Raw genomic sequence first — 12,585 nt, forward strand, 5'->3', positions numbered from 1 at the left:
CAAATTTGAAACATTGAGGCTAAACTTTTCAATATGCACAAACCGTGACTGAGCTCCTTTAATAATGGACCGTCACTGTAATCCAAGCACATATAGTGGATAGGACAGAACTAAAGCTACATGTAGTTATAGTGCTTATAATTCAATTGTCTGATTATTTTTCTTGAGCTGCAATTTCCTAATAACAGGTTGCTATTTTGCTAAAAAGTGGTTGCTATTTCTACACTGCTTTGGAAACATATTTCTTGAGTTGATATAACAAACCTCTTTGATTAGTGAGTTTTTCTTCAATAGTTAGCTGCCATCACATTTGGAGTATTCAGTTTGAACTTTCAAGAATTTCTGCTCAGTAGAGAACAAAATGTATGGGACCTTTAGCAAGACTTAAGATTCCTTTTGTAGGAGTTTATTAGGGAATTAGGGTTAACCCTAACCCTTAGGAATTCATTTTTTTTTTTTTTTTTTTTGCAACTTCGAGGAGCAATCTATCCAGAAGTGTGGCTTACATGTATCTGGAATACATTTACCCGCACATTACTTAGCATGCAAATGTTGTGTCAAGTACATACATGTACAATCTGTTGGCTAGTGCTGAATGAGCGACACTTCCCAGCTCTCTGTTTGCATTCATGTACATGTATCATCCATGCTAAAATGAAAAGATACAACTGTTCACTTGGGATAGTGAACATTGTACTTGTATCTTTAGTTAAACATTATCTTCATTGCCTTGTCTAATAGCTATTTGATAGTGGTTACATACACATTAGCAACCTTTATTAGTAATAACCTGGCCACCAACCAGAAATGTACATCTGTTGTACAAATAAATACATGTAGTTAAGGTTGGTTCTATTGAAAAGTTCTTATTAAGAAATGGCTGAGTCGGGTTTTATTCAAGCTAAGAAGAGAGCTTCTATGAAGTCCAGTTCTCCAATGTAAACTTGAATGTCCTGTACATTATAGTTATGGACAGAGAGCGATTCAAAAGATTGTTGGCAGTGTTACACAAAGGCACCGTTAACAGTATTGTGAAAGGGATAGGTTAAAGTTATTTACCATGCACGTTCTAGATTCATCCTGGTTTACTGTGTTTTCTAAGGAAAACTCTCTCTTACGCCAGGCAAGGAACTACACAGGGGCTGATACTTAGACAGGGTGCAATACAAACACTCAAGTGAGTTCTTCTGAACTCTATTTCATGTGTCTGCAATGTTACATGAATTCATGAAAACTACATTGTATGAAGCAAAAATGCACTATGAATATGTTAATTAAATGTGCAGCCTTATGCAAAGCTATTAGACAGTGCAATTATGTAACCAAAACTTCATGATAAGGTGTTGTTGTTTCCCACGGCAGCTTTCAAAGTGGCCAATGAACACCCTCCAGCCCATCCACGCTCAAGTTCACAGAGAAAGAAAATGTCAAGTGAACAAGTGAACCTGCTGAATGTCAACCAACAGGCCAAAACAGTACCTATGGTGTCTATCAGAGAGATTGCTTGCTATCTCTCCATGCTGGAAGGTGGAAAAGTTGAGGACAAGCTTGAATGTAAGCTGCGAATGGAACTGAAATCATTGAGAATATTACAGCTCTGGGTTAACACTACGTGAATTATATGTATTTTACATCATGAGATGCCAGGACTGTCCTGTTCAGGCCAAACTAAAACAAGGCTGCGTCATTCTGACCATTTAACAAATAGACTCTATGTTGCTGTGTGTCCCTGTTCCGTAATAGATCACAGATGACATCAAAATGTGGTGAGAAAAAAAATGTTGCATATGAGCTGGTAGGTGAGTGTGTCAGTGACGTTCTTGCCACATTTTGACATCCTCTGTGATCTATTACTGAACAGATGCATGGCAACATGGAATCTACTTGTTTTATGTAATAAAGAAAGAAAAAATTGGCAATGACATCATCTATACATCTGTCCTCCAATGGATCATGAGTAAGAACCAATCAAATGCAAGAATAATTGGAAATATTATATAAACATTTGTACAGCACATGGTCTGCAATGTTCAGGGATCCTCTTTGTTTATTATTTCATTCTATAGTTAACAATGGTTGCTCCTTTTCAGTTGTGTTTAGAGTGTACGACAGTGATGGAAATGAGTATCTTGACTCCCAGGTACTGACATGTATTTATTTACTAGGCTCAGTTGTTCTTTACTTGCTGGTTATTCCCTTTTAATTCCTTTAAACAGGATGTAAACATTAATGATGTATGTAGGAACATCTTCTGCAGGTGTTTTCCATTTTTAGCTGTATAATTTGACAATCAATATTAAGCCACTCGACAGTACTGTGTTGTCATCTTTGATGACTGACAATTCATTGCATAATTATAATTAAAAAATTGGTCAATTACATTTAATGCAAGTAAGTGTCAGCTTAGGTTTATCCGGATCAGGGCTCTTGGTAATTTATCTGGAGAGTCTACCAGCTGTCCACAGACCATGCTCCATGGTAATAAAATAAAAAAAGTAAATTTACAATATTTAGAGAGGAAGCCACATCAGCCTTAGATGGTTTTCATGCAGGTCCTCTATCTTGGTCGAATTGGAATTTAGACATGTTGATTTTTGTGGAGGGAGGAAAATTGGAGAACCCGGAGAAAAACCCTCTGAGCAAGGCGAGAACCAGGTGTTTGGAGATGTTAAGAGTTTGATTGTTAGTTATCAATAATAGCTGCATTTAGACTCTTCAAGGCATTAGCATTAATTGCAAGTTTCTGTTTAGTGAACCTTGTCAAGGAGTGGTCATCATTCTGTTTTAAATACCAAAATCCAAAATATGTTACATGATGCAGTCTTAATCTATCAGGCATGGTACAGTGTACTTGATAAAGTGTTAGTTATATTTATAGACAAAATATAGTTAAGTATTCATTGAATCAAATGTTGTGGATTTGTCTTAATCCTTTTAGGATTAGTTAAGTCTTATGTTTTAGCAACAGTGCATGTTGTTATTGCTTCAATGACAGTGCATGTGCCTTTTAATACATTGTACCCCCCTCTTGGCTTCTGCTACTCCCAGCTACAGATCAAACTAACCCTTGCTAGGAGCTTCCTGTTTTTATTTCTTACTGAAGTGAACATGTGCATGTATGTGGGAGTTATTATAGTGATTGTAATACTACTCTCTTTCTTGTTAAAGGAATTAGAATGCATCACACAGCAAATGATGAGTGTAGCTCAGTATCTTGGTTGGGATGTCACAGAACTCAAACCAGTGAGTCAAATTAATTTTACACTCTATTTTTGTGGTGTGGTATTTTTAGCTCAATTGAAAGCTGTTTAAGTTTGTCAGGGACTGTACTGTATTATTTGAAGTAAATGTCTTTTTGATATTTTTTATAAGGAGACATATTATTGGTAAATCTTTGGTACAATAGATCATCCAGAACATGAATTTTGGCTAACAAGTGTTAAGTATGAAGACATAATTGATCAGTGCAGTTATACACACAACTGCTTAATTTTAAGTTGTGTGTATGACTGCGATGATCAATCATGTCTTCATATCATTCTCCACAGTTCAAATATGTGAACTTCCATATATTCATTTGTACATGTTAAGTATGGTAGTAATCTTGTGCAAAATAATGCTTGACAAGGTTATTGGTGATCTTGTGGTATAAGATCTCTTGCATTAGATAGTAGTGTTTCCTCTGTTATGATACATTCACATACAGGTCTCACATGACATATTGTTCATCAGCTGTATGTTCCATGTGACTGACATGATTGTTTCCCTGTGGCGTACATAATAGATCTTGCAGGACATGTTGGTAGAGCTGGACTATGATGCTGATGGACAGATATCACTAGATGAGTGGATCAAGGGTGGACTCACCACCATCCCACTCAGGGTACTGCTTGGCTTAGAAACTGTAAGTATTGTTAGGACTTTCTTCAACAAAAGATGATTAGCTACAAGTTTATTAAACAATTACACAGCAAATACTATTTCTGAATACTGGTTGCAAGGGTTGTATTGTGCATTGTGAAAATAGAAGGAAAAGGTAGATTATTTTTGATGAGGTTTTAATACAAATTTGCCCAAAATTGAATTCAATACAAACAAACAAAATTTATGATGTAAGAAAACATAATAGGAAACGTCAGAGTTTATCGCTACCAAAGATAGGATTACACATGTACGGTACACATGTAATAACTGCTGTTGTATTCAAAGCTTGTTTGATGTCCTGGTAAAGTACCTGCATGCACAGTCAGTTAAAAAGATGTATTTACAATAGGAGGAAAATCATGTCCTGTCATGTACTTATAGTACTTTCTTATCTGTCGACAGCAAATAAGAGATGATGGACAACATCAGGTAAGAGTATACGGAGCTGTAAATTGCTCTTTTCATTTCATAAATTTACAGTGTCTATCTGTCTACATGCTCAGTTCTCTCCTGGTGACACAAATGTCTAGGATTTGAACTGGACAATTCCCAGCTGCCCATGTTGCTTTACGCAGACTGGTATAGACTGGTGTCTTGGATTGATTATGCAAAGAGAGACATCAATTAATTCAATTTGCTAATAAACATACATGTAGAGCATTTTTGTATTGTTACTATGCTGTTTCAATTACCATAAAACCTGCATCACAATATGAAGTTTTTTTATGTAATCCTTTGTTGCAGTGCTGATTTTGTGAATATAACGTTGTTGATTTCTAGTGGCGCCAGAAATACTTCAGTAGACCTGCATACTGTAACATGTGTCATAATGTCTTGAATGGCTTTGCTCGCAAGCAAGGTCTTCAGTGCTTATGTAAGTAATTTCAATGTGAAATGTTAACATTACAGTGGAACCTCATTAATCCCGTCACCAACGGGCCACAGTCAATCAATTAATTGAATAAATAAATAAATAAATAAATAAATAAATGAATGAATAAATGACTGAGCTTTTGTTTGGGTCAGATTAAAGTGGCCATAATAACAAGGTGGTTGTATTAATGGGGTGACCATAAGAAAATTAAGGTGGGGTTTCGCTGTATATGTTTGAGTTTTTCTTTGAGAAGGCTTATTTATTTATCTCTTACCTAGATATCTTGCTTCATCAATAATGTAAATTCTTAAATCACTTTTAAACATGAACAACTGAACTTACCCCAAAAAGTCTTAGCTTTGTCTGATAACTGAACATCTTTTATCCAGCTCCTATCTGTATTCAGCAATATAGTCTTAAAATTGCATATTTTGAGTGACTTGCATTGTGTACACTCACAGAGAATCTACTAGAAAATAGTATAAATTCTATTTAACAAATGGTAAACGCCATAGCGTGTACTATTGAGTTATGGATGCACACGGGAGGTTGCTAAGCACGAAAGAAGTGTAAGAGTCGCACGAGGCGATAGCCTCGTGCGACTCTAGCTTCTTGAGTGCTTAGCAAACCTCCCAAGTGCATCCATAACTCAATAGTGCACGCTATGGCGTTTACCATTTGTTTTATAACATATCATTGAGACATAGGAACAACAGAAGTCCTTTTATTGAGCTACATCACAAAAAAATGCTCGTGTAGTCTTACATGACAAGAGAAAACAAGCGCGCGAAAATTCATTCATGACAACCGACTGCACACCAGTAAATCAATAAAGTTTCATCTTCACACAACTGTGAAGACAGTTTCGCATTTCTGGGAGAAGGACGTTGGCCATTACTTTGGAAACAACGTCTGTCAAAAGATTTGCTTTGTAAACATTAGCACAAACGTCAGCAGCGTACACCCATGGGCAAATAGTAGACGCTAAATTAACCAATCAGAGCGCGCGCTTTGCTTTAGTTATGTTATAAAACAAATTTTGGGTCCTAATTCAACATGTTGTTTACATTAATTTATGTAGTTTGCAAGTACACAGTACATGAGCGATGTGTTCAAAGAGCACCAGCTTCTTGTATCAACACTTATGTCAAGTCATCCAGAAGGAGTGGTAAAATGGTAAGTTTTGGGTGCATTTCATTTCTTGCTTCATAAGCTTTAAAACTGGCAAATTAGGAAGAGCCTGGCTCTGAAAATTCAAGCGCATTGAAGCGATGAAAGCCGCTTAAAATCAGTAAGAGAATGTAAGTAGCTAAAAGTTTAGAGATATTTCCTTAATAAAATTTATATAGGTGACTTATCAGCCGGTAACCTTGATGGGCGCTAGTGAAAAACAATCAAAGTTTGCCGAGTCTTAAGTAAAGCTAAAATCGCTAAGTGAAAAACACCATCAGCAGATCTGTCGTGCATCCTGAGCAGAACACCACGAAGAAACTTATAAGTTATCATCTTAGTCACAACAATTACCGAAGTATTGAACTCCGTCAAAGTTGTCATCAAATAGATTCCCTCACTTTAACACAAGCAAGTGTAAATCAGCTTCTAGGATCATCAGATGTAAACAATCGGACGGTTTCTGTCTGTAGCAGTGTTTCTGATAACTGCAGTCGTTCACAAGGCTTGAAAAGTTCATTCATAAATCCCAGAATGAAGAAGGCGAAGGCACATTGTCGAAAGTGAATGCAAAGATCGAGTTAAGCTTATTTTGAGCAGTGTATTCTGAAGCATTAGTATTTTCTTTCACCGAAAGACCATTGGTTTGGACAATTTTGAAGCACTTTCTGTCTTTTCTATATCCGTTGACGTTTCACCACAAAAGTCAGAAAAACTCCCCCATCAACTTTTGGTACCACGATACTAAAATACCTATTTGAGGATGTGACAGTCACTTTTCCCGTAAAGAAATGAGTGTTTTTAACGGAATATGTAATACAGTGGTGAAGTTCATTGACTGTGTAGTTTTGCCCTTGGTTTGAGGCGACGAATCATGCGCATGGCCGGATGTAAATTGATGACTCTCGCTCAAATGATATTTTTTTCTTTATTCATGAACCATATAATAAACAACTTAATAACCTCGACCGTGTGGTCGTTACAGGAAAATCTCAAACCTTGGCCTACTGTACTGACCTCGCTAGTTTGAGATTTTCCCTTAACGACCTCACTCTTGGTTATTAAGTAGTTAGAATCCAAGATTATCTTTGACTAGCTTAATGTGGTTGTCTGAGTGAATGTAATTCTGAAAAGGCTTTTGTTGGCGAGTGGTATTTTGACTACCTGAGAACAAGTCATCTTGTCTCTGAAAATGACGTGTGGTCAAATTGTCAGTTACTGGCAACAGACCTTTCAAAGACCTCTCTAACCTAGATGATCATGCTATGCAAACATTGTGAGAAAACCATGCCAACCATGGATTAGCACATCCAATGGAAAAAAGTTAAAATACCCTTTTAATTCTAAATCATGTTGTATCAGTGGTTTGTACCTTCAAAACTCTTCTCTGACCTTTTTCCCCATACATAAGCTAGAGCTCTCAGTTGAGATGCAATATGTCAAACATTAAAGACCGTGTTTGACCACATTTCCAAACACTGACAAGAGAGTTGGAAATATGACACATAGCAGAGTATTTTTCATGAACTTTGAGGTGATTGAAAATGTGTTTAAATACTAGCTCGAGTGTTTGGTATATCTTCTTAATTGAATCTAAAACTCAAGAGTACGTGGTGAAATAAAAGCGTAAAAAATCTGTGCTAATTAATATCAGAAACCCAAACACCATCACCATCATGATTTCCTTGGGTTAAATGTGATGAATTATCATTAAGTTTTAGAAAGATGATTTCAAACCTGCACTATCAGAAAAATTGTTTGCTTGTGAGCAAAATGTTTTGTGCTCATTTCAGTGTAAACTATTTGGTTGTAATTCCGTAGAACATGGATCATCACTGGACGGAAGGGAACTGTCCAGGAAAGTGTTTCAAGTGTGGTAAAACTGTCAAGAGTAACAACTGTCTGACTGGATTACATTGTGCTTGGTGTCAAGTCACAGTGAGTTCATAACATCGTCTGTGTCTGTTTTGTTCTTGTTGTATGGCTGAGTGGTTAGGGCACTGCACTTAAAATCCAGAGGTTGCGGGTTCAAGTCCCGCTCTGACCACTAAGCTGGAGTTGTTTCTTGGTAGACCCCAGTTCAACTCCTTGGTCGTGCTTGTAAATAGCCAACTGGTCTGCCTCCCGCCAGTTAGGATTTTAAGCCTGTTATGTTTATTTGCAATATTTGTTTTTTTCAGTTTAGGTGGCATGCCTGAAAACTAGCTAGTTGTAGCTAAGAGCATCGACCACACGAACATTCAACGATTAACACTTTTTTTTTTGTTGCTGTTGATCTTGTAATATTTATATTGATTTCATATACACGTAGTTAGGTTATGCAAAAAGAAACCCCTACATTTATCTTCTCATAAATGTTTTGTTGGCACAGGTGGAATCTCTGATTGTATGAAAACAGTAAAAATTATTCCTATTCTGAACTTGAACCAGATTAGTTAATCTGGAGTTTTGTTTTGATTTTAACTTTTTTTTCTTTGAAATTTTAGGTTCATAACAAATGTGCAACTCATGTTGTCCCAGAGTGTAACCTTGGAGAGCACAGAGATCACATTCTACCTCCAGTGTCCATATCGCCTGCTGGTGGTCTGGTACGTTATAATGCAAATCCTGTAATTCCCATTTCCTTTTTTAATTAATAAGGTGTAGCTTCATTTGACCATGTTATATAGATTTTTCTGAAAGCAGTGTTTGTGTCAAAAAGAATGAAACTAAGAAAGGTAAACGAGTAGCTTGTATGATGCAAAATTTACTCGCCTTTTGAATTCTGTAAGAACTAAGAGAGTAATTCAGTTCCTCCAGCTTGCCTTTGACTCGGGGAATTTTTGAGAAAACTGTGTGCACTTCACTGTTCAATAGTCACACAAAATGTCTTGCACTGAGGTGCTAAGAAATGTTTATAGTAACTTATGTACTGTAGTATCTCAAACACAAGAGATTGTGTTCCATCTGGATATCCAAACACTTAGAAGAGAGTTGAAAATACATGTATCAAGCGCAGCAGAGTGTTTTTGACAAAATTCAAGGTGTTTCAATAGCCGATGAAACATTGTCTCAAGTGTTTGATACTGTATATCTTCTCAATCGAAACAAAAACTAAGGAGTAAACAGAGAAGTAAACTCGTCAAAATCTATGCTAATTAAGACCGGGTATCCAAACCTCCTTCACGGTTGTGATTTTCTTTGTTTTAACATGATGAATTATTAATGAGTTTGAGAGTAATATATCCATGGGTAATACAGGACTGCAAATAACAGTTGGTCATCAGACATTGGCCGACCAAAATTTGTTTTTGTCTGATGAAATCCTAACTGTGGTCAGGCATGATGTCCGGACAATTTTTTAATCATAAATCATTTTACGGTAAGGATGAATAAAGATCTACCTTGAGTAAATCTTACCTTTATTTGATGATGTCCGACCACAAATTGTTTTGTCCAATCAAGTTGGTGTCTTAGTAGGGCATATGTCCTTTCAAAAGAATTTATTTGCAGCCCTGGTAATATGTGATAAACTGTTTATGACTTTTAAATTTAACAGGACAGGAGAAAAGACAACTCCACTCCAGAGGCTCATAGGAAAAGGACAAACTCTTATGTCAACTTTGAGGGAATGCCAATGCAGGTCAGATAAATAAACACAAGGTATATTTTACAAAATACAAAAGGTAAATAATAGTAACGCACATCTGTATCTACTCTTGGGGACTTGCTTATCTTCTAACAATATCAATGTTCTCCAAAGTCGACATATTCACTGACAATTCACTGTCAGAGTGGTGCTGGAGCCGAATCTTAACCAGAACATCATGCCAAGAGCCCAGAGGACAATGTACGTGGAGTTGGCATGTGCAGTACCCGGACCTCAGATATGCTCGTGCATGTAACTGTGTCCAATTAATCAGGAAAAAAAGTGAAGCATTGGAGCCGGCTGGCTCATAGCTGCCAGAGCTCATCCCGGTTTCTGTAGCATGAAGTGGCTAGGAGTATTTCTACTCCCCTGGACAGGATGCTAGTCCATCGCAGGTTCCTCCGCAGTTTGTTAGGTATCCCCAACAATTTGCGGGTACCCATTTATACTCCTGGGTGGAGAGAGGCACTGTGAGAGTTAAGTGTCTTGCCAAAGAACACAACACAGTGTCCCCGACCAGGGCTCAAACCCGGACCGCTTGCTCCCGAGTCAAGTGCACTAACCATGAGAAGGTGGATTTTATAAAGAGCTTGTATACAGGCTTATCTATATGCCACTCCAATAAACATCGGGGAGACCAAGCCTTTGACATTTTATTGTTTTCCTCTAATAAATGGCAGGGGTGGGGGGGGGGGGGGCTGTTTGTTTGTCTTTGTTTTGTTTTGTTGTTTTTTTTCATTCATTACACTACTTACGAACATTACAAGTACGTATGCTTTGTAACGTAGCACAAAAAAGATTTCAGTACATCCCAATACTTACATTAAATGGCAGGTTCATATACATGTAAATGTCTGATGAAGGCAGTGGAACTTACAACAAAGTTTTCTTGACAGATCTCACCTCTTCGTGGCACGCATCCCTTAGCAGTTTTTATTAACCCTAAAAGTGGTGGCAGACAAGGTGCAAGGTATGGTTGTAGAATTTCTTCCCGAAATGTTTTCATTTCACTGTCAAAAGTGGTTGGCATTACTACTCGGCACGACAGGTTTAAAAAAAAATCCTGCCAGTTTTCATCCAATCAAAAGTAAAATCAAAACCAATGGTGACCTGCTCGCACACGTTTTTGTGCACTTGACGCCGGCTGAAGTCTTTCCTACCGTAAGTTGTTCTTTTTCTTTGCTCTTTTTTTCTTCTTGTCAATAAACAGATTACTACACAAGTTCCAGTATTTACTCAATCCAAGACAAGTCTTCAATCTTGGGGAAGGTGGACCAACCCCTGGGTATGTAACGGACTTTTTTTTTTTTTTTTTTCTGTTGTGATAAATTCCTTTCAGTATGCCATTTTTACTCAACCCTGTTTAATTGCTGTTTTGTGTTTCAGTCTGAAGTTTTTCCAGAGTGTTCCAGATTTCCGTGTTCTTTGCTGTGGCGGTGATGGAACAGTAGGCTGGGTACTAGCCACTATAGGTGGGTTCAGATGGAGTTTATCTGCAGACCTACAAATCTTGGACAAAACGTTTGAGAATGTGACTATGTTTTGCCATTTTGACTGTCGATAGCACCAGTAGCTTGTTCATGAAACTCCTATCCCTAATCAACGATTTTCTGGATGGTAATAAAAATGCACTCGGGACAGAGGAAGGGGGAAAAAGTTTTTTGTCCTATGTCGATTTAAAAGGTATCTGAATGGTGTTAGATTTATAAGATATTTGTTTATCTCAACTTTCGATGTTCACTCAGTCAACCTTCTTCTACCAAAATGTCACCATGTCTTATTTGTGGTTCTTACATCTCTTTTTGTAAACATGTAATGTCTCCTACCGTTACTGAAGAAATGAGAAGGTCATTGACTAAGGATTGTTGTCTTGTCATTTTTATCTGTTGATAGATAAATTACAGATGAAGAAACCACCCCCAGTAGCTGTTTTACCTCTTGGTGAGTAATAGCAAAATTTAAACAGAGTTTTTAAGGATTCTCTCTCAAAAAACTGTCTTTTATTCCTTTGAAAAGACTTATACACATCCTTTTATTCCAAGACACTAAATTTGTCATCGTTATTTTATTCGTCCACAGGAACCGGAAATGACTTGGCAAGGTGTTTAAAATGGGGAGGAGGTAATTACTAACCACAAGTTATGGAGCATAGCACTCTCTTTTACCTGATAGTTGTACTTAGCAGAGTTGTTACAGTGCTGTAACTACTTTGTGTGTAATAGGAAATTATTCTCACAAGCGTGGTGGGTCCACTTCTGAATTTTAGATGAAAACGTTTTTCCTGAATCTCGTATTCGGGTTAGACTTTGTTAGAGTTAGACTTCCAATAATACTTCTTGCCCTGACTGTCTCGCGACTTCGTCACTCAAACATCGCCCTCTTGTTTCACTCGAGGGCGATGATTTAGCAAAGAATTAAGTGAAGGCGGACTTGTGGCATGTCCAAATCGGGGAATGAAGTTGAAGTGCAGTATTTTAAAGGCAAAGAAGAATTGCCACGGACAGAAATGTTTGTGAAAACTACGGAAGGTTTTGTAAGTTACTGTGGCCTCATAAAATGAAATGAGATGTCATCCTGCAATAGATTGCTATGCCTAGATACAACTACCAATGACATTGTTAATTATTTCCTTTGAAGATCACTGTGTTGTGTTGTACGTCTCGTTTCAGGTTATGAAGGTGGAAGTATTTCCAAAGTGTTGAGTCTGATTCAAAAGAGCACGGTTGTAAGTCTTGACAGGTATATATTCACACAATTTAACGTGCGGTGAAAAATTGTTCTTAGTTTTCAGCTCATAGCTGTGGCCTGTGGTTAGATTCAGAGTTCATTTCCAACTTGCCTTCTCTAACTGGTTCAAAATAATGGCTGGTGTGGAAACTTTCAAATAAATATGTCACTAAAGTCATTTTCTTTCGGAAGATTTTGCACCAGTTCTCGTTTGAATAAAGGGGCAAAAGACAACTCGGAAACTGCCTTTTCTGAAGTTTTG

The 12,585-nt window shown here is 37.3% G+C and overlaps 1 protein-coding gene across 4 annotated transcripts in view; it reads left to right on the forward strand.

Moving 5' to 3' along the window:
• LOC145486404 (diacylglycerol kinase beta-like) overlaps positions 1 to 12,585 on the forward strand; it is a 32,635-nt gene that overhangs the window by 11,340 nt on the left and 8,710 nt on the right. For all 4 annotated transcript variants that reach the window (XM_081465052.1, XM_081465053.1, XM_081465054.1 and 1 more), the window contains 16 exons: positions 1,363 to 1,554; positions 2,091 to 2,140; positions 3,169 to 3,243; positions 3,785 to 3,904; positions 4,327 to 4,353; positions 4,705 to 4,798; positions 5,880 to 5,974; positions 7,790 to 7,906; positions 8,455 to 8,556; positions 9,507 to 9,590; positions 10,493 to 10,566; positions 10,807 to 10,881; positions 10,983 to 11,068; positions 11,490 to 11,537; positions 11,676 to 11,717; positions 12,266 to 12,335. In XM_081465052.1, the coding sequence (XP_081321178.1) occupies positions 1,363 to 1,554; positions 2,091 to 2,140; positions 3,169 to 3,243; positions 3,785 to 3,904; positions 4,327 to 4,353; positions 4,705 to 4,798; positions 5,880 to 5,974; positions 7,790 to 7,906; positions 8,455 to 8,556; positions 9,507 to 9,590; positions 10,493 to 10,566; positions 10,807 to 10,881; positions 10,983 to 11,068; positions 11,490 to 11,537; positions 11,676 to 11,717; positions 12,266 to 12,335 (1,351 nt within the window). The remainder of the gene's footprint in view (positions 1 to 1,362; positions 1,555 to 2,090; positions 2,141 to 3,168; positions 3,244 to 3,784; positions 3,905 to 4,326; positions 4,354 to 4,704; positions 4,799 to 5,879; positions 5,975 to 7,789; positions 7,907 to 8,454; positions 8,557 to 9,506; positions 9,591 to 10,492; positions 10,567 to 10,806; positions 10,882 to 10,982; positions 11,069 to 11,489; positions 11,538 to 11,675; positions 11,718 to 12,265; positions 12,336 to 12,585) is intronic.

This window comes from Orbicella franksi, chromosome 5 (assembly GCF_964199315.1).
Source record: "Orbicella franksi chromosome 5, jaOrbFran1.1, whole genome shotgun sequence".
NCBI lineage: Eukaryota > Metazoa > Cnidaria > Anthozoa > Scleractinia > Merulinidae > Orbicella > Orbicella franksi.